This window comes from Hyalella azteca, unplaced genomic scaffold, assembly GCF_000764305.2.
Source record: "Hyalella azteca isolate HAZT.00-mixed unplaced genomic scaffold, Hazt_2.0.2 contig12589, whole genome shotgun sequence".
In the NCBI taxonomy this organism is placed as follows: domain Eukaryota; kingdom Metazoa; phylum Arthropoda; class Malacostraca; order Amphipoda; family Hyalellidae; genus Hyalella; species Hyalella azteca.
In genome coordinates this window covers 112,165-138,132 of record NW_025942544.1, presented here as the reverse complement: position 1 = coordinate 138,132, position 25,968 = coordinate 112,165, and the positions used below count along the sequence as shown (strand labels likewise).

Sequence of the window (25,968 nt, the reverse complement as noted above, 5' to 3'; positions counted from 1 at the left end):
TTATTTTTATTAACTCTTCAAACTCGTTAATCACCAATTTCTATAGCTATTCGCAACTTAATTACCTAGAAACTTGCCAATTACTTCCTATGTCGTCAATCTAACTTTTGAATAATCATGCAAACATTCTGTCAAGAGACGGCTCTCAATTTTCTAGCACTAATAATATTCGTATGATTATTGAGTTACAATATAGTTAGATATACGACAAAAATACTTTTTATATTTAATTCGATCACTCGAAAGTTGTAATTTTCGTTTAGAACGTGTTAGCGGACAGAGCTAGAACCATATACGGAAGAATCACTTTGGTTTTTCACGTCGACGTGTTAAGATCTCCGGGGTGTTGGTCGTGCCGTCATTCTTAATCCCATCAATAAACATACCAAGCACCAGATTCTTTAGTACTCCATCCTCCTTGATACATATTTTCTACTATCAATTGGAAGAGGGACGTCGAAATCTTATTAATTTCCAACCTACTAAGAAAACCAAAAACCCTATTCCTAAAAATCTGTTTTAATAGTTATTAAATTCTTATTATATTGCCCAGCAAATCCTTGGAAAATTTCCAACCAATCCTCTATACGTTTTTTAGCAAATATTTTGTAGATTTAAAAAAAATTAAATTTCCCAGCAAACGTTTCCCCTATGTAAATTTATGAGAAAATCCTAAGTAAATTTCCCAGGTAATCTTTTGCTAATTTCAGATTAAATCTGGAGTAAATATCCCATCAAATCCTCTGAAAGACTCAAAGCAAGTCCTTTGTAGATTTTCCAGCAAATCCTGTGTAAACTGTCAGCCAATCCGTTGTAAATTTCCTAGCGCCTCCTTTGTAAATAATCCCAGCTGAACTTTCCGAGCTGCAGTTCAGAGTTCGCCGTCATAAATCCGAAACTGGCATCAAAATCCCGCACATTTTTATTCAATTGTCTTATTGCCTCACCATCGTCTACAAACTAAGAGAAATCAATGAGACTTTGTCCAAATACTAAACTCCTTTTCGCATTTTCTTGGGTCATCGTGAACTATTAGGACAAAATGTTCCTTTTCTTTCTGAGTGGGTAAAAGCCCCAAGCAGTGGCTCTAGTGATGCACTAATGAACCGCGAGATTTCTATCGAGAAAATTTTTCGGGCAGCACAATTATCCTAGTAAGCTTTAATAATTGAGCTTTAATAATTTTTAATATGAAGTCTTGAATTATAAATTCCTGCAGGCCTGGACGTGTCTCCAGCGATACGGCCATGAATAGTCGTAAGGTGGGACTGTGTCTAAAAATAGTATATGCGTGAAAATCAAAACAATTTTATTCATTACAGCTTCAAATGAATTAGCCGTCTTATACGATTGAAAAGAAACAAGGAAAATTAAAATTTTTGCTAGTTTAAAAAGTGATGAACAAATTTTGTTATAAAAACAAGTGAAAAAATTGTGTTGAGTCAAGCACATTTTATTCAAGTAAATAAGCGCCTACTGGGGATCACGCAGGCATCACGCAGACGTTGCGCAGGCGACACGCAGACGCCACGCAGGCTACACGATGACTCCCGCAGGCCCATTGCGAGCTACGCGCAAGAGCTACGCAGGCTACACGCAGGCTAAAAGCAGGCGCTACGCAGGTTACACGCAGGCTACACGCAGGCTACACGCAGGCTACAAGCAGGCGCTACGCAGGTTTACACGCAGGCTACAAGCAGGCGCTACGCAGGTTACACGCAGGTGCAACGCAGGCTACATTCAGGCGACACGCAGGCGACACGCAGGCGACACGCAGGCGACACGCAGGCGACACGCAGGCTACACGCAGGCTACAAGCAGGCGACACGCAGGCGACACGCAGGCGACACGCAGGCTACACGCAGGCTACAAGCAGGCGACACGCAGGCGACACGTAGGCGCTACGCAGGTTACACGCAGGCGCTACGCAGGCTACACGCAGGCTACAAGCAGGCGCTACGCAGGTTACACGCAGGCGTCACGCAGGCGTCACGCAGGCGTCACGCAGGCGCCACGCAGGCGCCACGCAGACGACACGCAGACAACACGCAGGCGTCAGTATAACTGCGCTAGATGCAGCGCAGTAGCCAGACGCGTTGGGCTATTAAGCGTTGGTGGCCGTGCGGTCATCAACGAGATCGCGTTTTACGACAGCTTCATGTACGATATGAGGTCGTCAGATCATACGTTATGACATCGCAATCCCCGGTCTCCTTATGCTGCATCTGGTCTGACAACACGATCCATTTGCTTCTCTGAGTGTTCTGCAGCATTTCAATCGGTATTTTTTCCTCTACTTGCGATCGGCTGTCAATCTGAGTGTTCTGTAGCATTACAGTCGATAATTCTTCCTCTACTTGCGATCGGCTGTCAATAGAAGGGAAGTTAAAGTGTTCGGGCGGAGTACAAAGTTGGTGACATCTGCACCAGTAATTCGATAAAAGGGCGGCCGCATCAATCGATGTGGGCAGTCGGTATTGAGTCTCGCTCAATTATCGACCTCTTCGGTTCCTGCTAAACTTTTGTGGTGGATGGAAAGAAAGACCAGACTAATACAATCCGATAAAATCGTGAAAATATAAAATGAAGATAAAAATTCCAGGCAAAAAAATTCATGACTGTTATAATGTTTAAATTTTATATAACTTTTTAAAACATTTCTCATGTGTTCGTATATTTGATGTGTAGGAGAGCACACATGATGTCATTATATAGTGAAATTAAGCACTGTAAAAAATTAAAGGGGTTTCATGTTAGAATTGAAGGGAACGCATGGGTAATTTTGACTAAATGTTACCCAAATTACCTATATAAGAGCAACAATACTCGCATATTTGATGTGTAGGAAAGCACACATGATGTTTTTATATAGCGAAATAAGGCACTATAGAATAATATTAAAGGGGATTCTTGTTAGAACTGAAGGGAGCGCATGGGTAATTTTGACTCAATATTTTGCCAAAATGACTAATATAAGAGCAAAAATACAATAACAAACAGTAAAAAAGTCAGCTAAAACGTTTATATGTATCACCTGAAGGAAACATACATGCCGACGAATTTTAAACGCTATGAGAAAAAGGCTTCAGCCATTTAGCTCCCAAGACCGAATGCGGCCGACCATCGCATCTCAATTTCCGGGTCCCGGCTATCGACTATCAATGGCTGTTTGTTCTGTGACTAACATTAGCCTCCCGCGCAGCGGTCCTGCGTAACTCTGTGCTATTCCTACCAACGCTCAAAATGTGTGCTATTCCTACCAAAGGCTCAAGGCTCAAAACGTGTGCTATTCCTACCAAGGCTCAAGGCTCAAACTGATCAATTTCCAAGCATGGGGAACAATTGAACTACCTCTAAATATCCTACAAGGTTAACAGTTTTATGAGTTATTTCTATAAATTTTCCACAGTTAAAAATTTATCAGTTTTTCGAGCACATGCAAAGAATTATACCAGAGATTAATATTATCGAAGATTTGAGTGTCATATATGTTATGCCTATCCAACTGGCCCTTCTAAAAACTGACCAACTTCTCAATCTCGGCGAACAATCGATAGGCCAAATCTCTTCGAAGGTTTTACAGTTTCACGAATTTTCGGCTTATTTTCACAAGTGCTTTAAATCTCAGAATGGATTGCGACTGCTCGCGCCCGGGTGCACCGGCAGCCACGAGTGAAAGAGATTCTAGGGTCAGTAAATTGCGCTGCAAACCATGCATGGAGACGCGAATTTCGGACTACCATCGTGAAAAATGTTACACGAGTTCATACGGACATTTGTGCATTCATCTGAATGTTATTTCTTAATGCACTGTTTGTGTGATACCTCAGTTGAAAATGATTATTCATATTTTCTATTGAAGTTGACAGTCGCTTTCATTTTTGTAGTCCCTCGCATACATTCATTTATGAAACTGAATAGGTTATATTGTCCATATAGTTCTCATGAACACGCTTTATTACACACAGCTCGAGATAACAGCGAATGCAGCACTGATATGCCCTTTCACAGGACTAAACTGGGTCACGATGACTCACAAAAAAGTAAAAGGTACATCGTTACTCAGAAAAAGTCTTGTTCATGTCTCCAAGTGATATGTCGTATAATTTCTCAATATTCCCCAATATCATCAGAACGGGAGAAGGTTCATTGCGGTTAATCATTTTAGAGGAAGCCAAATTTCTAAATTTTCACGAAATGAAAAGCCAGAGAAGCCGACGAGTCACAATTTTTCTTAAAAAAAATTAGCTGGATGACGCCCGATGACGGCAGAATCGAATTTTTCAACGAGTAAATGATTGCGCCTGATTTCATAATTAAAAAAACATATGTTTTCCGCCGTCGACAATAAAAGCTTAGCAAATATTGCACATGAAGTCATCAATAAAACGATTAACTGCCATCGATAATGAAGGTTTTGCCAATATCACACAAGAAGTTATCAACAAAAAAGTATGTGAAAGACAATTATCTGCCGTACTTTGTCATTGGCTGCTGTGCAGCAGTCAATATTCGAATTTTTGAACAAACGAGCAGTCAATATTCGCCATAATTTGTACAAACGATTCTGCCAACGAGAGAAATCAGTTGTAACAGACAACTGAGCAATTTAAAGACAACTGAGCGACTGAGTAATTAAAATATTTTTAATTAAAGTTGAGTCAGGTTTTGAGCTGATATAATTTAACATGAGTAATTCTATTCTAAAAATATCGAAATATAATTAAGTTTTATTGGTTCCGTATGAGTGATGCCGTATGGTTGCTATTGTATGGAAGACTATACATAGCAAACGACTCTTCTTAGAGTTGATTAAAATTAACACATGAAAATATATTTAACTGGTCTGTATTTCATTTCTAAAACGCTGCATTGATTGTTCGCTTAAACATAAATGTTATTGGTATCAGAGGTTAATCTCAGGAAACTTGGAAAAGTGGTTCTAAACGAAAAAATTCTGTATTTTGACCCGAACTATTAAGTGTATTTGGCCTAAAGCAGATTAATAAAGATTCCATCATAAACTCCTGAGTGCCCCGAGGTTTTAAGCGATTTATCAGAATCAATTCCGGGTATCGAATATTCGTTTTGAAAATCTCGGCGAGGAAAAAAAAAGTTAGTTTAATTCTTTTAAAGTTCTCTGATGCTTACGGATTTCACTGGCTAGAAATGGGACATATTTGTAATCCGCTTCGAAACTATAGTCCCGAATGACAGATTTAGTTATAATTGTAAAATAGATTTCTCTCGAATCGTGATATGAATTTTAAAATCAAGTTTGTGGAAATATGATAACAAATGTGAATTGATGTCATGTCACTGGGTACGTTTCAGGAGTGGGAGAGTAAATGTGATGATACCCATGAGTGGGATACAAGATTTTACCATATCTTATATTTAAAACTAATTAAGTGATAAAGAACATAGAAAAAGCTAGAACAAAACAAAAATTTAAACAGAAATTAAAAAAAGAGAAATGAATCAGCTGTTACAATGATGAACAAAAAATTCATTTTAATTCGTTTTTAAACTGTTCAGGATCTGAAGATGAACATCTGTACATTAATAATAACTATTGACTATTAGTATTTGTTGTAATAATAATTTTCAATTATTAATAATATCTGTCTATTAATATCATTAAAAATATCTGTCTATAAATATTATTAAAAATATCTGTCTATTAATAATTGAAGCGTTAAATATGAAGTTTCAATATGAAGCACAAAGTCGCTGCCACTAACGATGCATTCAAAACTTAGTACCAGGGCTTGAGATGAAGATCTTGTAAAACATTAAGGTATCATAGGAACTTATACGGCGCTATTAGGTGCGGTGACGCCTCAATCGCGATTTATGTCACGGAACGCGTTAAATATTTATGATGAGAATCACGCTTATTGAAATCGGTTTGTAGACAGTAAAACTGTTTAATGAATGAATCTGAAAATTAAATGGCATTGGTGAGGACTTCGGTTAGAAATGAGTACTTCTTTACAACATAAACTTTGATGACAATCGGTTTGAAGACAGTAAAACTGTTTAATGAATGAATCTGAAAATTAAATGGCATTGTTGAGGACTTCGGTTAGAAATGAGTAATTCTTTACAACATAAACTTTGATGATAATCGGTTTGAAGACAGTAAAACTGTTTAATGAATGAATATGAAAATTAAATGGCATTGGTGAGGACTTCGGTTAGAAATGAGTACTTCTTTATAACATAAACTTTGATGACAAGCGAACTAGCGACCAAATTGACTGCACAGTAAGTGAATTTCACTTCCAACTTGATAAGTAATGTCAGGATGAATTAAGTTAGGTTCGGTTTCCCCGAGTCAGGTTCAGGTAGGTTAATTGAAGATAAGCTGTTTTATGCTAAGTAAAAATTTTTGAAGCTAAGCTGTTTTATGTTAAGTAAAAATTTTCAAGTTAAAGCTGTTTTATGCTAAGTAAAAATTTGTAAATTGATTAAGTTCAGTTGAGTTGAGTTATAGTCAGTTGAGTTAACAATATTTGTTTACGAGTATAGTAGAGTTAGTGTGAGTCACGAGTACAGAGTTTTTTCTAAGATACAAATATAGTAGACTTATTAAAAGATGGTATACCATTGCATGGTCAAGAAATGAACATTAGTGAATCTTAATACAGAGAGGACACTTATGCAGATTTGGTAAAAAAGTTTTGTTTCATTCCCAAATTGAATAAAAATAAAAAAGGAGGCATCCCCTAGTGAATCGTGGTAAAATCGCGAATAAATATTTTGTGGCCAATCAAAGCTGATATTTTCAGAAAAAGTGCGATGCTGCGGCTAACAAATAAATTGGGAGCTCTTTGCTTGAAGGCATCAAGGCATTGCCCTCGGTTGTAGGCTCACTCCGGAAAATAAATGTGTCATGTTGTTCAAATATCAGAGCACTTTCTTACCAAGAGCACAAGGAGAAAGCAGACGTAGCACTGATTCGCTGATTTGCTTGGTCAAACCGGGTAGGGCTGACCCACACAATGTCAAAAGGTGCATCATACCTTGGACAAATCTCACTCATTTATTTAACTGCAGGCGAGCGTTTTACGAACGCATATCCAGCACCTCAAATAATTTTTTTAGTACGGCCGCAAAACGTATACGGTCAATGATAGGCCTGCTGCGCGAGGAATAAAAGCCCCCGTATGATCTTTCAGCGCTGCGCAGGATCGCTCAATATGTAGCTACTCAATATTGAAAGCCAGTAAACCGAAATGACTGAAGCTGCTGCTACGCATGGCAGCAATACCGTGTCGCCGTTTTTCTAATTCGTCACAAGAGCTCCGTATCACATGCAGAAAAAATATGACTCAGTACTCGCTGCAGTGAGTGACAGAGAGCGCATTTTCTCGTCGACGAAAGCGTGAAGTCACGGACCGACAGACAGACAGACAGACAGATGGACGGACGGACGGACAGACGGACAGACGGACATGGCGAGTACAATAGTGCATTTCTTTCCATAAATGAGGAAATGCGCTAAAAACGGCGAAACGGTATATTTTCACGAGAATGCCAGATTGACCGTTTTTTCACCCTTATTTCGAACAATGCCAAAACGAATTAGGCTGACATGGAGTGACTGCTATGGCCACTGTTGTGGAGACTATAAAATTTCCGAAAGATTCTATGGCGATTCCTGAACTGATATAAGCGATTAAAAAAATTATATGGCAACTTCTGAACTGAAATAAACGATTCGGTGAAGGTAGTTATACTTTTAGGTTCGTGGTGGAAGAGGGAAAATGTGCAATATCTGTCGATTTATTGAACTATGAATATTTATACTGCGAAATGAAGTAGTTTTAAGTGACTCAATTCTAATCTCATCTTGTACATATTTCATTGTAATTTTGATAACAATTCAACACGCTTTGATGTAGAGATTTTTAATATTTTGCGTTCGCTAATCAGCTTCAGTTATTAACTATGTTCACGAGTTTATTTATTTTTGTAATGTTTTTCATAATCGCTCGTCGTACTACTCAAGGCTCTTAGTACATACATCGCAGGGCGTGCATTGTAAAGGCAAGAAATATCCTCTGTACTCTATGTAAATAAATACTCTGTAGCAAATAAAAGAAAAGGGTATGCGAAGATGAGACGGCACTCCATAGAAAGCGGGAAATCAAATAAATATAAAAGATAATGTAGATAGAAAGTCATCACGAGTGAGGCCAGTTGTAGGCAAAATTATTGTGCTATTATTTACAATAATTATATAATATATTTATTTTAAATAATAAATAACCCAAATATATACAATTATACATAATATAATAATATAATTATTTAACTATAAATTACAGTTGAACTTTAACTTGAAATTAGATTTTATTTTCTGTTAATTGGATTACAAAATAATCCTAATTTGAATCATAGTTAAATAAGATGCGTAGTATTAATAGAAATTAAAAGATGAAACAAATGAGCACAAACTTTGAATCACTATATTTGATAGTGCAGCTCATGCTCCATAACCTCCATTTCTAATTCTATATGAAAATTTATAATTAAACTTCCTTCTCCCTGTAGGCATAGAAATTTCCATAATTTTAATAATGTATGTCTTGTAATTGTAGGCATAAAAATGGGTATAATTTATTTTAAGAACATTATCGTGCAAATTTTCTCATCTTGGACATATTTATAAACCTAGATCGTGGATTTATAGGCAAAAATAAACAGGCCAAATTTCTCATAAAAAATATAACTCAGTACTCACTGCAGTGAGTGACAGAGAGCGCATTTTCTCGTCGACGATAACGCGAAGTCACGGACAGACGGACAGACAGACCGTAGACGGACAGACGGACAGACGGACAGACGGACAGACGGACAGACAGATTGACAGACAGACGGACGCACATGACGAACACAATAGGGTCTTTTTTCCATAAATGAGAAAATGTGCTAAAAATATAACTTGAAATTATCCCAGCATGGAATATTTTCAAAATCGAATAAGTTAGCAGCAGTCAGACCTGCAAACTTAATTAATCTGTAAATCTGTCATCTAAGGCCCGCTTAGTTTAATGATAAATATTTAATGTAATAATTAGATTTATATAAGATAAAATTTAACTTTTTATTTAAATAAAAAAATCACCCGCCAGTGATAGGGATGATCTCGCTTGGACACAGTCCCATAGTGGGGATCTTTATCATCCACTTCAAATATTTTAAACCCGCCTGGCTAACAATTGCTGAGATAATTCAGTTAATTTTATGAGCTTATCGTCCTTTCAAAGTTTTGAGCTTTAATCAAAAGCTGTCGTAAACCAAAGCTAATTAACAAAGTGATTTGTAGTTGAAGTTTGTTGTGATTAACTGGACTTTGCGCGAGTCATTCTGACGCAGAACTGAGGGGAGGAATGTGCGCTGGCCGCAGACTTAAGAACTGAGGGGAGGAATGTGCGCAGGCCGCAGACTTAAGAACTGAGGGGAGGAATGTCCGCAGGCCGCAGACTTAAGAACTGAGGGGAGGAATGTCCGCAGGCCGCAGACTTAAGAACTGAGGGGAGGAATGTCCGCAAGCCGCAGACTTAAGAACTGAGGGGAGGAATGTGCGCAGGCCGCAGACTTAAGAACTGTGGGGAGGAATGTGCGCAGGCCGCAGACTTGAGAACTGCATGAGGGGAGGAATGTGGGCAGGCCGCAGACTTAAGAACTGAGGGGAGGAATGTGGGCAGGCCGCAGACTTGAGAACTGCATGAGGGGAGAAATGTGGGCAGGCTGCAGACTTAAGAACTGAGGGGAGGAATGTGGGCAGGCCGCAGACTTAAGAACTGAGGGAGGAATGTGCGCATGCCGCAGACTTGAGAACTGAGGGCAGGAATGTGCGCAGGCCGCAGACTTAAGAACTGAGGGGAGGAATGTGCGCAGGCCGCAGACTTAAGAACTGAGGGGAGGAATGTGCGCAGGCCGCAGACTTGAGAACTGAGGGGAGGAATGTGCGCAGGCCGCAGACTTGAGAACTGAGGGGAGGAATGTGGGCAGGCCGCAGACTTATGAACTGTGGGGAGGAATGGGCGCAGGCCGCAGACTTAAGAACTGAGGGGAGGAATATCCGCAGGCCGCAGACTTTAGAACTGAGGAAAGGAACGTGCGCAGGCTGCAGACTTAAGAACTGAGGTTGTTGGAGTTGCATTCGATGCAACATTCACTGTGTTATTGATGGCTGGTGTTGGAGTTGCATTCGATGCAACATTCACTGTGTTATTGATGGCTGGTGTTGGAGTTGCACTGCGATGCAATATTTATTGTGCTATTGCAGGCTGGTGCTGGTGTTGCACTGTGCTGCTTCAGTGTTGCTGCTGCAGTCACCACAACTTCGAACCATTTTAAAAGCTCGCTGTTTGAAGTGCGTGTCGGCAATTATAGAAGCACTTTGCTAGCCTCCCTCACGAAGTATAAAGCGAAAGCGTTTCCCAGCAATTTGTAGAATGAAAAATCTGGGCGCAAAACCAAAAAGAAATAACAAGGAAATTCGGAATATCCCGTCATCTGATATGTTCCAGGAAATTGCAATATTTCAAAGAATGAAATCGTGTTGCTGGTGAATATCACTAACACAATGAAATAAGGGAAAATTTGTCGGAATAATGATGCACTTCTTGCCTTTAAGTGAGTCACCTTGACTCGATTAGGATCGACGGATGGGCATGTCAGCGCAATATTAGCTATCTGCTCGTGAGGTAGGTATGGAAGTGTGTCAATACATGGACAATTAGACACAGTTATTTTTATCAGTGCAGGGGCTTAATGGACCAACAAACGGCCACCTGTTGACCAGCGATATTATTATTTTATATGAATTGCGAAATTAATATTTTTATATGAGTTGAGTAATAGTGTTTTGTATATGAATTGGTTTTGGTCACGAATGAATTATAAAGCTTCTAAAAAATGAACTTGGAATAACCTACGTTAATAGTTCATGTTTTTTTAAATGCTCGAGATTTATCACTTGTTGGAACGCTGATAATATTTTTAAACGTACTCTGTGATATTTTAGCTAAAAATATTCATAGAAAATTTAAAATTGTGCATATTATTAACGTTAGTTGAAATTAAATAATTTTAGGTCCTTCAAACAATTTTTTCTCGAAAGAAATTAATTTATAAACCAATGGATATTTCGCATATTTAAAATCGAAATAGAATGAGACTAGTTTCATTTAATAATTTTTTGTTCATTAACTATAATGGATTGATTAAAATTAGAAAAATACAATTAAGATATCAACGCCAAATTAAAATGAGAAAGACGCCAATTATTCCGGAAATACGAAAATGCAGCCCATTTCATTTATCATAATTGACTTCTAGTCAAATAATCAAACAAAATTAACATCTTTTCGTAATTACAAACTAAAAGTATAGACACACCGATCATAAACGACTAAACTGTAAAGCGTTAAAGACCAAATTATGATTATTATTTATAATGCTACATTGTTTGTTATATGTTATATTCCTGTAAATTGTAAATCCTGCTATTCCGAACTCGATCATCTCGCATCTCGTCATCCCAAATCCCGTTTTTAAGAATCCCCGTCATTTCGAATAAATTCATTTTTTGTCAAAATTAACGAAAGCAATAAAGGAATGCTTCGTTCAAACCTAAATTTAGCACTAAATTCATATTAAGGTCAAATTTCGAAGTTCATAGGAAACTAGCATTTTCTTTGTTAATAAAATTTTCAATTACCAAATTTGATATGATATTTCAAAATTTAAATGAAAATCCTCTCTACTTCTGCCTCGCGATTTTACCACCGAAATAGATATTCTTCCATCAATAACATGCCATCTTTCGTCGATAACACCGTCTCCCATCAATAATATGCTATCTTCCATCAATAACATGCTATCTTTCATCAATAACACTGTCTTTCGTCAACATTTTTTAAGAGGCTATTTAACTTCGTATTTCCATAAATTAACTTAAGTTAATTGGTTATTAAGTAACAAATTAACAGATTCTTGTACATTAATCGAATTAATATAAAACCATTGTTCGATCCCCAGTCGACCATTCACCGCAATCATCTTATAGATTTTATCACTCCAGGCGGGAGTAATTCAACTGGAATTGCTGCGGCCAGCAGAATCGGCTTGAACGAGCAGCTTTTCATGGCAGTTCCCCCTCATTAAAAGTCCAATGAAAACCACATAAAGGTTAAGTTTACAGTGGCGCATAATTGATAGTTAGAGAAAGTGCGGTCATTTAGGCGATGTTTAAGAGCACTCAAGAGGCTTCAGCAATAAGCCCCGCAATTGTAGGCTCTGATATCGGCCCCGATCAGGTCTGTGGGCGCGGGATTCCCAAGTTTCAAGAGGAGCTTTCAGCGCTTAAAATAACTGGCCGCTTTTACCATAGGCTGTTGATTATTTAACAGGTGCTTTATCGACAAGAGGAATAAATAGGTTACTAGTGAGAGAGTGGTTATTAGTAGGCAATTAGTGCGTGAAGTGCATTTATTGTATCAGTGACATGCAATGATGATGACAAATCCTGGGCAACTGATATTGTTATATGGTTATTTAAATTAATATTGAATATCAATGTACCAGGTTGCGGTCGCGATGAACCGACGGCTTATCGACAGCTATTGCAAGAGACGCTTGGGCTTGGAGATGCTTGTCGTAACTCGTAAGTTCTCTTCCATTGAAGAGCAACGGAGCGCCGTGCTTCCGGAAACTTTCATCACACTAAATTCAAGAAGGAAAAATTTCCTCAGGAGGCCAAAAAATCTGACTTCTAAACAATCAAACTGATTTTTAATGTATTGGCCAATTGTGTAACTTAGTCCGATGTCATTGACATCAGACTAAAGTCACTAAACAAATAGATTCACGCATGGACGTCACGTGGTGTCTCAATGGAACACTATTCCATTTCGAGACACTAGAAATAGAAACCTCGGCTGCGGCATACTGATATTGAGTAGCAAGTTCATGGTGTCCAACATGCGCCCTGAAAAGGTAGCTTTGTTGAGAGACTGCGACTGGCCAGGTTGATTACGCAGAGATAGAAATTTATTTTGTTAAAACTCAGGAAAATAGATTGCATCGTTGACTCGAGGACATTTGCCAGTCAACTGGTGCTTCGAACCGCAGCAGTTGCGGCGTAGAGGATGCCGTAGGGTTACCAGTAGAAGGGACTTCTCGGAATATTATCGTCTAGCACATAGACAAGCTCTTCGTATCATTAAATTTTCATGCTTTTCGTACTCTATAAGAACCATGGTAAGTGAAAAATATCTACTACTATAGATTACAGACGATTGAAGATTCTGGCAATTTGTACTGGAGAACATACAGTACCTATTAATATCACGCCTGATGTTAGCAATTAGGAAAACAATTCTAAATTCTAGAACAGGTTGAACCACATAACCGCGATATTAAGCGTAATTACGGGTAAAATCAAGGAATCAAGAACTAAACGAAGAAATAAATTTATTTGAAAAAAATTCGTAACGAACATCAACATTTGAATAATTAGGACAAACGCTAATCAGGGGAAGCATTTTGCCGTGATTAATCTCCAGGGCTGGGCTGGTGATTCATGTAAACTTGAGTCGGAAAGCCGAATGTGAAGGCAACTTCCAGGAGAATACGAAAGACGGTCTTCATGGGATCGTCTCTGCTGATGCTGGATCTCTCGGTAGATGCCAATAACTTGTCTACCGTCCTTGCCCAGTTAAGTAGCATATCCCGCTCTATCTGGTTCACCGTTTCATCTCTGGAGAAAAAAATTAGCAACTTGAGCAACGGGAATGCGCTGACAATTTTTTGAAACTTTGAAATTTTCGCATTTTACTTTATACAGTCTTGGGATTGGTTTGTACTGGAGAATGTTGAAATACTAGTCAAGAGGTGTTCACACATGCGCTTCAGAAATTACATTGTACTTTTAAATGGAAAATGGTAGGCACTTCAATCTTCGAGGGATAAAATAAATCCGTGACTAGTGACTGAACATTTCAGTATCACACTCTTCGAGCAAAATACCAGTACAGAATAATTTTGTTATAAATACTAGTACGGGAAAATATGTTCTGGAAGTACCAAGTCGTCAATAAATAACATATTCCGAGGATGGTCTATATGTTATGAGACAATGTTTTACTGGGAACTATTGCATTTGCGGTTGGTCTTACCTTCAAGTTACACTTACCTCATTTCCAGGAGTGAATTATAAACTTCTCCAATTAGGCTGATCATCACGAGGAGGAAATCGAGAACGTCTTCTACTTTTTGGGCAGGATCCGCTGCCTCTATGAGGTCCAATTCATTTTTGATGTAGTCAAGTTCGAAGTCATTGCACCGTACAACAAACTGTGCTGATCGCTTGCTCAGATCAGATTGGAAAACGTCGTACGGGAAGTTTTGCATTTGCCCCGGGCCGATGTTTCGAGGTTGAGGACTAGCATTGGGGTTAATTTCCGCCAACTTTTTCGAATAAACCTGATTGAAATGATCTATTTTGCATCTCTGGCTGAATGTCGCGTACACAGGCGAGTCGTTTCCATGTTCAAACTCTCTTGGGTCCTCCACTCTCCAGGTTTTAGGCCACTTAGATTGAAGGCGATGTTGAGGAAATTGATTGAAGTAGGTTTTGGTGAAGTCGTGAAGCTGTTTTTGTCCAAAAGATGCGTGGGGATCTTTAACGTGCTTGTAGTCCTCTCTGGTTTCTGATAAGGGTGTATCTACGTTTTGTTTCGCAAGTTCGTACATTTCAACCATTGCGTCAGGATCGTGCTTCGAGAAGTAATTCATGAGGACAGGCAGTAGGTAATAACCTAACTTTATCAGCCGTAGCGTCTCGTGCAAGGATCTTTCTGCAAGTAAACGAGTCATGGCAAATAAGGGTAAAAACATTCAAAACATAAAAGTAACCTATCAAATAAATTGTGATGTACATAAGAGGAGAAGTCCAATTAGTTTAGAAAAATCTGTACCACATTATAAATTCAGGTTGGCTGTTCAATCTTCTGTCATAAATCTCCAAGGCATCTTTGTAAATTATTATAATAATGAATTTCCATGAATTTCGATTCGCGTTTCAAGGTTACACTTGCTAACTGCTTATGGTTACAGTTGGACAAGAAAGAGCATTCCTCCCAAAGTGTGTCAATGCATTAGTGCTTCAACATTTATGCTCTGTTCTGTGGTTTTGTACCGCTTCAAAGAACTTGAAAACTGTTGGACCGTGGCTCTGGTAGAAGGCCGTCCATCGAAAATAGTTTTGCCGTTTTTTCCTAATGCCGTAAGGAATTCTTCAATTAAATCCGAAAAAAAGGTGGGACGGCGCTATTTTCACGGGCCGGTCGGTCACTAAAATACCTGTCTGACCGTTTTACGAAGATACTCTGAACAGTTGTTAAAGTTCTTACTTTCCATGACGCGCATCAGTCTCTCCATCCTATCCCAGATCTTGGTGCTGATTTCTTCGAACAGCCATTTGGTTAAAGGCTGTCGGGCCATACAGTCCAGCGAGTGTGTACGGGACTTTTTTATGGAGGGTTCGCTCAGACGACTGGAAAAATTGAACTGGTCAAAAAAGTATTTATGGCAGGGCAGTCACTTTAATAGCATTCGGCAGCAATTTAAAATCAAAGAATGGCTGAAAAAGCAATATCGGTACAAAAAACGTTTCAGGGTCCAGCTCTACCCTTAAATGGTCTGTTTCGCCACTCAAATTTTTGGCGTCAGTAAGATAATGATGGGAACCATATTTCAGGGAAATGGGTTGGCGTATGGATGACTAAACAAGATGCGTTTTTAGTATGTTTTACCCGTTGTCCACGATTTCAATTAAACGTTTTTGCCAATTTCTGTCTGAGCTTCGTAATGCTGACCGAGATGCGTCTTTGCTCATATCCTAGCTAATTTTGCAGCTGGAACTACTTCTACTCATGTCTGGAGGGTCAGGCTATAATTATTTTTATAAAGGACCACATGAATTGCCACCATCCACAATATTAGAAATAGTCGACCATTTTGACATTTCAGCGAAGAAAACAGAGTGCTTGGGGAAATTCAAGTCACAAGCCATTGGGCTTCAAGATCAGAAACGAAATCTTTCCCACGTACAGATGTAAATCTCAACCGTCATTCATGTGAGCGTCATGATCGTCACGATGTGCCCGATTATTACATCTTAATTATAATTGTCAGTATTGGAATCGATAAAATATTCAAGTACATTTAATTTACGCTTTACCTTTCAAGGCCACACGTGTAGTCCACCAAGAGAACGTGGGCCAGGAAGAGGCTGGCGGCTTCATCAAACTTTATTGGAATCCAACTCGCAAATCTCTTCTCAGTTATTAGCTGGAGCAGAGCGACAGTTTCGTGTGTTGTGTTCGCGTTCTGAAGTTCCTGCAGAGACGAAGAACAAGCTATGGTTTAAAGTATTACTAAAAAAGCAAATTTCTTAATGACCAAAAAGTTCTGTTTTGCGAAACGTTCAGCGGGTTTACTAGATTTTTCGGGATTGGACCCAAGCGGTTCTGCAACTTGGAACAGGTCATTATCGTGGGTGTTAACATCGTTGTGCTGGAATGCACCGAGAAATATTTAGGGAAGCCAGCCAGGAGGTGAATTAAGCAACTAGGAACTCATTCCCTGTAAATTAGAGCCGCCAAATGTTACGAGATCAAATGAATGAACCATACTACTGCACAGTTGAGCGACATTTCTAAATATAATGCACATGTGCATGCGTAATAGTGTGAATCTGGTCCTTCAAATATTTCGTCAATTACTAGGAACTTTAACAATTCGAGGCCTAAGAAATAAAAGTGCCTTAAATCTGACTGAATGCTGACCGAAATCAAAAGCCATTTATACAAATGGGTTATAACATCTTGCTCGATGACTATAGCGAAAGGATTCCAAGCTAATGAATATTTCCGAGGATAATTTCGAAGGATTATAGGCAGGCATCTGAGAAATGTACTGACCCACATGCATCGAAGGGCACAATCCAGCTGAATGGAGGTGAACGTCTCCAAACATTGTTCGTGGAAGCAGATCTTTATGTTGGGTACCCTCATCTGCTCCAGCTTTATCGCAAGCGCCACTTTGCTCAAAGCATACTGCAGAATAAAGCAGTGTAAAAATGAATAATGACATAAGGGCATTATTCCATACTTCTCTTATTTACTTTGATAGAGGTATCAGAAAATTTGGTTTAACTCTAGAATTAAAGGCCAAAGCTCATTTTTCAACGGATCGAAAGCAATACGAATTTCAATTACTAGAATTTATCGACAGAATTTAACAATCTGTCTCCAAGAAATATGTTCCCAGATACATGAACAAGTCTTTGAAGAGCCAACAGGTTGTGGGCAGGGCAATGGACGAGTGGAGTTTTTAAAGCAAGTTTCGAGAGGATAAAACGTAATGATATTAGAGTTCTTTTACAATCTCCGATTCAGTTGCTTCTAAGGGGCATAATTATTTCAAGCGCACTATTTTATAGACTTCCAAGTAGTGTTCAGGTTCAAGTAACTCGAAGGTTGACTTGGTCTGATCGGACGTGCAGCTCTATTTCTTCTTTACTGCAGAAAAATACAATATTTGGGTCATGCGATCTCGACTTGCCTTGTCAGGAGTTTGCATTTCTATTTTCCCCTCACCCCTCACCTGGTAACAAGGAAGGTAGTCCGTGACAAAATTGGCTATGCAGCTTGCGATCTGGGCTTTGTAGCGCAGCACCACCGAGCCCAAGTTGTTGGAAGAGTAATAATTCAAAGGGTCCTCCCAGTTGTCAAACTCCATCAGGATTGCCATGATTTGACGGATAGTTGGATTGTTATCGCCGGCAAGATTACTTAGGTTGGGAACTTTCATGTGAACTGAGGGAAGTAGGAATCGGGAAGGACGTGTGAAATTTATACAATTGACGCTATGTTGGGATTGTCAGTTTTCTTTTCACTAAAAAGGATTATGCGAGGAGATCTTGTATATAAAGTTATTGCTATCATTCGGAAACTTTGCTAAGCATCATGAAATCTGAATATTTTTTTCAATATAGAGAACTTGTAACATGCGTTTAGTTCGCAAGCAAAGCTTTAAATTCAGCAGAAATTTGAGGGAAACTGAGCTCAGTTCAATGGAAATTAGATGCCGAACGTCGGATGGTATATTGTTGCTGGCGCTACAAAAAATAAAACGCGCTAAACCAATTTGACTATTCAAGCTGGCTTTCACTTGTTACGAGCAACGTAGCCCTTCTTAGCTAGTTGGACGGACCAGATGATACTTTGCAAGAAGGTTCTAATAATGCATATGATAGATTACGCAAGATCATGAACATAAAAGAAATTAAATTTGTGAAGTGAAATGCAAAACTACAAATTTCATGCTATTCTTTTTAACGCATTCGATTGTGGGTCATAACCGATCAAAGGCTCAATACCGGTTTCTTTCACTCACGCGTTAAATCATTTATTTTTGACGATGACCGGAAGCAGAAAAGAAAAAGCCTTTCAAACTCCAACTGTTTATCGATGAAGGTGCTGCGCCTCAGTATCAGCAAGCTCATGGCGAACTCTTTGAAATCAGTTGGCGGCATGTAGGCATCTGAAAAAAGTCAGTACCAATTTGATAGATAAAAATTAGTTTCGATGGCGATGGTAACTGTCGAGGAATATAGGAGCGAGCAGATATCAATCTGTGAGTGCTATGTCAAGGATCTAATGGAGAAAGTTAGGATTTTTTTTTCAAAATAATGCAAACTGCGAGTAGATTTGAGGGCCGAGTAAAACTACAAAAACTGCACCGGCCCCCTCATCACTTTATCCAATTATCTCGATACAGTGAAGCAAGATGGCTCAACCTGAGGGTATATGGCAAATCTAGTATGACATCAGATATAAACTTCATAGAAACTATAATTAAGTCTACACCTTCGTCCCAAGAGCTCTACGTCTTCTCTGAAATGTAGTGCTTTATGCTCTCCCTGGAAATTAGCCGCTTCAATCCAAGAGAAAATCTTCAAATTAGTTGAATGATGCTTCAAGCTTGCTATTGCGTTCTCTGAACAGAGTTAGTATTCTATTATTAACTGAAATTTTAATTCTTCATTAGGCCAGGCCTATCTGAACTTTTTTTCTCCGTTATGTCAGGCCAGGGGAGTTGATCATCATCTGTAAATAACTGGCTTGACGCTGAATAGTTAGTTGACGCTGGCATCTCTAAATACTAGTTGACGCTGGCATCTAAATAACTGACTTGACGCTGAAAGTCTTAAATCTCCCTCTATGATTCATCTGGTTAATAGCCCAAAAATAAATTCACCAATCGTTGTGGCTTCTATCCGCGCCAACATTACGAGGCCAAGGAATCTCTCGCTAACCGATTATAATTCCATCAACCAACTTTAGCTGTAGTTGGCAGCCATGAAGATTCGGAAAACTTTTAAAACTGATTACGTTTAGTTGGACAACGGGTAAATTACATACCTGGGTCCTCTGACCCAATTTGATGGTCCAGGAAAGCCAGGATCGGGAAGAAGGCCCTTTCAACTTCATCGGTAGCTCCCGGGTCGTCGAAATCTAAATCTGCGTAAACGGCTAAGCGCACGAGGGCGGTAGTGAGGACCTGGTGGAAGAGTAGCTCCAAAGTTGAGTAACTTTCAAGTTCGTGCGTGATGGACACGTATTTCGCTGCCATCCTAAGGCCCCAGCGACCGTATGCAACAACGCAGAGCAGCCTGCACAGGGAAGTACAGTTACTGAGGAAGCTAATAAACGTTAGATATACGTTAACTCCACTACATGGGTAGACAGGCTTTGAAAACTAACCTTGAAGCCGGGTAAAGTCAGTTTTCTAGCTCGTTGCGTTTGTATCGTCAAAGTGGAACCGTCATGCGCCCCAAATCGTTAAATTAAGACTGAAGAAATTAAAATATTTTCTGCCTCTATCAACAGCGTCTGTTCAAATTATATTCTTTGTTATGATACAAACCACTACATTGCGATAACCAATATTTGGAGTCTGGTACTCAATCAAATTAGGGTTACAGCAACTTAATACGCAGGTGAGAAAATTTAAAGCTCAATTTATTGCACGATTGAAAATCCGGTTTAGCCAAAGCCGACCTTCCATTGTCGAGGGCGTCTTCAGCGAGCTGATGGAAGACCAGCGCAGCGGAGAAGCAGGTGTGTGCGGCGATGATTATGAAGTCGCTGGCTTTTAAGGATTTCAGGGTGAAGTAGGGAGAGTACTGTGTTGATGTTGAAGTAATCGAGAAAGTTTCTTTGAACAAGTCATCTGAAGAGAAGAATCCTTGGTGTCTAACTCTCTGCATCAAACGCATTCGGATGTCGCGCATGACGTAGGAAGGAAGGGACTTAATAACCTGAGACCTTATATAGTCTAGGAGCTGAAGCTCATGCGGGGCATTGATAATTCTTTCCATTACTTTTATCAACTCGTGCATATTCGAACGATGCTTCGTTATTCTGGAGGCGTAGATATCCGGGCTATATCTGTAGGAAAGATAGTTGGTTGATCATTTCGTGGCGAGGTAATCCATTCTCTGGCTCCGAATACCATAGGACTAATAATTAATCATTTCCAATCACAGTGCCAGTCTACGGTGCGAGTATAAAAGTCTACGTTAAATTATTGCCGACAAGCCAACAACTGAATAAGAGTTTAATCATAAACTACTAAAAATATTCAAAATTTACTTCTAGTCACAATAGAGTAGCCCGAAGTTGAATGAACCTAGCCATTACTTCTGGTGCATTCTTGGACTATAGTTCATTTGTTATCTCTTCAATTAATATCTGAAATCTTATTTCACCACCGAGCTTCTAGTTCATCTCAAATTAAACTACTTACTTTCTGGGATAGTTGAAAGTGAAAGCGTCCAAGAAAAAAGTATCAGAGTTGCGGAGGAGCACCTCCTGCCAAGCTGACCCGAAGGAACCGGTATCCTGGAGGAGGGCTGGCTTTTCACTGACCGGCAGATAAGGAACTCGGATTTGGTGGACTCCTAGGAAGTCTTTTTTGGTGTGATCGGGCAAGTACGAGTCCAGAATAATGCTTTCGCCACGACTGCTCGGCGTGCCTGTGGCGGACAAGCTTCTAGATGTGGAGCCAGAGGGACGAGACTGAACAGGTTGGGCTTGTGGTCTCGGCGCTGCTACAACAACGCAGCTAAATGAAGTTTGATTCGCGGTAGGCTCTTGTCTCGGGGTCGAAGGCTCCAGTCTTGGGACTTCACTGGGTATGAATGCCCCTTGGGCACCGGAACATTTGACCCTTAATGGATCGGAATTTGGCAATGGCTCTGTGACGGCTTCGATCTCTTCCTCTATTATCTGGCCCAGCTCTTCGGAGATAACTAGCTCAGGAGCTCTTTCAATGATCCCCATTCCAGCCTGAGAATCGGTTCTTTCTAAATTCTCTTGTATCTGAGAAGTACTTTGACTGGCCTCGGAAGCTGCTCCAACAGCACCTTCAACAGCGCTTCCCGTAGCAGCGTTTACGTCGCCTCCACGCGAGTCTTTACTCGCAGGTGAAGGGGACTTGGGAGCACCTCCGCTGGTCGAAGTGGGTTTTTTGCCATCCGGCTCTGAAAATTATTAGAGAAATGTTAACTATACCAACCAATAATCAAACGAGACAAGTGTATCATTTCAGTACTAGGTACCGATACAATGAATGGTAAAACCTCGTATGATATCACCGCCTGAACGAAATTTATCAATATAAAAAACCTTCATCGAAACCAATACACATCTGAACTCTAGGATATCATTGAAGTATGCAAGGCGGAGACTATCTTTGAAGCGAGCTAATTACATACCTTTTTTCTTGCCAGAAAACCTACGGCCCGCCATGAGGAGCACCAGAATTATTGACACGCCTGCAAACAGCACGAGGTTTAATTGCATCATGGAGCCGAAACCCTTATTTTAGCACAGAAGTTTCGCACAACTAAAGACATCAGAACCTGTTCGCCAACATACCATCCTGTATTCCTAAAATCCCTTGCTTTCGAGCGCTCAATGAAGGCATTCTCCGTACAATGGATAACAGAATCCGGAACGATCGAATGCAATATTATTTACAGTGGTCTACCGAGTAGAACACTTTTTTCGACATCCTACCCATTGAGCTCTACACCTCTCGGCCCTGCCCAGCTAGGTCCGTAGGTCGAGGAGTTGAATTTTTACGACGCGACCGATGTCTTCTGCGTTTTGTGGATTTCGCTAGACTGTCTCTAGTGATTGGCTGACTGAGTTACTAATTTTTTTTACTGGACGTTCTCACTGTAGAAGTATCCACTCGAGGGATACTCATACCCTAGCCTAAGAGTATACAGACTTCTGGCGTTTTTAACTGAAGAGCTCGCGTTTGCTTTCTGCCCCTCGAACTGAACTACTGACGGCAATTTTGGATGTGGGAGTCATTTCAATCTCATATTATAACCATGTCCTCTCAAATAGTTATAGAACCGCAAAAAATTTCCTAGTGCGATACGTAATTTGCAATTCATCAATTACACGAATATGCGACAGAACATATCTAGGTGATCATCAGTCATTAGTAAGCTGCAGTTACGAAATTCGAAAAAAAAATTCGTAGTTCAAATTACTGATAAGCGCCTAGAAACTAGCATATCGGCGAATTGGTTGGTAGCGGATTAAAAGAATATAGAACGTCTCAATGCATCTGCGTAAAGAAGTGTTCGTTCTTACTTACTACCATGCTTAACGAACCAAGGGAGACTGAACTAGCAATACGCTACAAATAATTCTTGTTAATGCGAATCAAATTCGTATATTTATAAATGAAATGAAAATATAGAGATTAGATTACTGACCATTTGTTAATCGTGGACGCGGGTTTAGGAATACTTGACTAGCTTCTTAAAGTAAATGAACCCGTTTGCTACAGATATGATCGGTGAACAGGCCTCGGTAATTAGAATTTCTGCAGTCGGCCGGGTACAGAATAATTAGCGGTTCTCTACTGTATGGTTTACTGAATACAACGTTCCGCAGATAACCGATCTCGGCGAGTTTAGGCGTCCGCTACGCAGGTACGAATCCAGGGATCATTGCATCAAGAATTATAAATTCGTAACAACGTTAGCCAAGCATCGATGGCTCGTCAATGCTACACTTTCCACTCACGGATGAGAAATCAGCCGCTATTTGTACTCAGAGGAGTGTACATAGGCAAGGCTACTGGATGGCTGGAACCCTGAACGCAGTATTATAAGGCATCTCTGTGACTACATGAACAGAAGGAAATGTTGCTCAGGAACCTTTTACATCGTGAACATCATCAGCAAAGTATCACAGAGGCTTCAGATACTGGAACACTACTCTGGCATTTCAATTTACTTGCTCGCTAGCTAGTCTAAGGAAAATGCAAATTATGGAATTCAATTGCGCTGCGTTTCAAGACAAGTTTCACAGGTAATCGACTAGTCCAAATACAGCGGCACAAGAACGCTTGCAGCTTCACGGATAAATCGTCTCGCTTGCTAGTTACGAACAGAAATTGTATCTTAAATAATTCTTCAACAAACCAAGCGATTTGAAAATTCAATTAAAAAGGCAACCAGCAGGGAACTAAAGGATTTCTTCCGCAACAGATCTTCCATGAAAAATAGCACTCTCACAACAGAGCTCAACATTCTCGGTTGGATTCCACTGCCATCAGCCGAAAATTGTCAGGAAACTTATAAAAACGCTGTCATGCCTCCGACTCAGTTACAATCAGTCATATAAACTTTACAGAGCAGGTTTTGGCCAATATAAATCACTTATAAGAACGAAGCACGAAGCTTCATTATATGGCCTTCCACACTACACAATTAAGAACCACATTTCTTCCTAGTACTTAGTATTGATCGGCACAATCTACACCATGATTTCTTACACTACACGTATTTAACCGTCACCAGTACTGGCGAAACGCATGCGATCGAACTTCACGCAGGCACTGCATTACTCGAGCAGCAAACCGACCACTGTCGTCTGGCGCTGCGCGGATTGTGAACTTTAATAGAGCAATTTTTCTTCAGCGCCACGGCAAGAAGTTCGGGTCATCATTAACACATGTTTTCTCAAAAATATTTCTTCAAATCTATGAGCAGTGGTATTAGTTTTAAATATACTGAAAATTTTCAACGATGAACATAATACTAGAAGTGTAGTGCAAGCGAAAGTAATGGTTACTTTTTAAAAATATTTTATGCAGCTATTTGAGTTTTCTTTCTGTATTTTGACGTTTCATTTCTTGGCGCTTCTCCTGGAGCGGCAGCTTGCATTTATTTTGCGATGATTTTCCACATATATTAATTAACTAATGAGATTTGAGGGAAGCGTCTACAGATAAAAGATAAATTTTTATATGAAGTTATAGATCTTTTTGGAACTTCATACACATATGTATAACACAACTTTTTGTTATATGAATTTTCTGAGAAAATGTGAGATAATGTAAAATGCATAGAAAATGGATAAAGACTTCCATAAATTTATCTCCTATTTTATATTACGAGCTCCAACACCGGGAGTCATTATTCGATTTTTCCATTTCCCACTCCTCCCTTTTCCATTTCCCACTCCTCCTACCCACTTACCTCGAGTTTTTACAAAATATAATATAATAAATAGATAAAGGCCTTCTCAGGGCGCTAGATATTCTATTTACAAATTGAATGACAAGTCCCTCAATGTGTAGCTTGAAAATTAGAGGAGGTGATAGATTTTAAATGAGGAGAAAAATGGCAATTTCGATTATTCAGGAGAACCAAATAAGTAAAATGGATAAAAATAATGAATAATGAGGCGAATAATAACCTAAAATTATAATTTTTCCTAAAGAATTCCCTGTAAAATTGTAGAGCAACTTGTTCATTTTATATAAATGTGAAACTGCCTCACGCATCAACTAGGGTACGTGTATCCATGCGGTTTGCTGGGTTCGACGAGCCTTTTTCGCAGGTACAAATAGAAGAAAAGGAAGCCAAAATTTTAGATTTTTGACGTAAAAATTCCCCTTAAAACAAATTGACTTAACATCAATAGCATAGCCCACAGCAAACCCAAATGCAAGGTGTGAGGGGTACCACATCTGTCAATAAAAATAACTGAAATTAAATGACATTCCAGGTCGATGCATGACGTTTTGTTCATCTGCCAGTCATGCACCAGTTCGCACGTTCTCTTTTTAGGTTTAAATGTAATTGCAGTGTGCAGATTCGTACATAGAACGTTCATATGATAGTAAAGACATTGTCTTGCTAAGGTTGATTGCAACCTTAGTGTGCAAACTCTTACCAAGAATGTACATATAACTTCAATTACATTCTCTGCATTGTTGAATGTGAACGGCATCTTACACGCTTGTGTACAGACTTACATCAAAAGAGCACATATCAGAGCAATGACATCTCAGGTTGAGTGCGAATGACATTTTACACGCTAGGGAACAGTTTTTTCTACCAAAAAAGCACATATCACAGTAATGACATCTCAGGTTGAGTGTGAATGACATTTTACACGCTAGGGAACATTTTTTTTACCAAAAAAGCCCATATCACAATAATGACATTTCAGGTTGATTTTTAATGACATTTTACACGCCAGTGAGCAGACTTTCATCAAAAGAGCACATATCAGAGCAATGACATCTCAGGTTGAGTGTGAATGACATTTAAGTGCCGTGGGAACAGACGCCCAGCAGAGACCATTCATATTCAAGAGCTGGACCACGTACGCTTGCCATCTTCCCGTCGGGATTTACGGTGGCACTACATCAGCAGCGCTAATTGCCACCTCCATAAATCGGCCGCACAAAACATCCTTCGGTTCTTGAACGGAGTAATCCTACTTTCCTGAGAAAGGATCAGTTACCAGCTTGAGGTTTGGCAATTATCGAGGAGAC

At 39.5% G+C, this 25,968-nt stretch overlaps 1 protein-coding gene across 1 annotated transcript; it reads right to left on the bottom strand.

The window, feature by feature from the left end:
• Positions 1 to 12,496: 12,496 nt before the first annotated feature.
• LOC108681121 lies at positions 12,497 to 24,021 on the bottom strand. The gene is made up of 12 exons (XM_018170112.2): positions 23,978 to 24,021; positions 21,869 to 21,928; positions 20,899 to 21,634; positions 20,151 to 20,540; positions 19,512 to 19,762; positions 18,484 to 18,630; positions 17,692 to 17,903; positions 17,007 to 17,141; positions 16,265 to 16,422; positions 15,435 to 15,577; positions 14,216 to 14,879; positions 12,497 to 13,780 (listed from the first exon to the last, which is right to left on the bottom strand). The coding sequence occupies exons 1-12, from the start codon at positions 23,994 to 23,996 to the stop codon at positions 13,576 to 13,578; spliced, it is 3,120 nt and encodes a 1,039-aa protein (XP_018025601.2). The 5' UTR covers positions 23,997 to 24,021; the 3' UTR covers positions 12,497 to 13,575.
• Between the last annotated feature and the right edge of the window lie 1,947 nt (positions 24,022 to 25,968).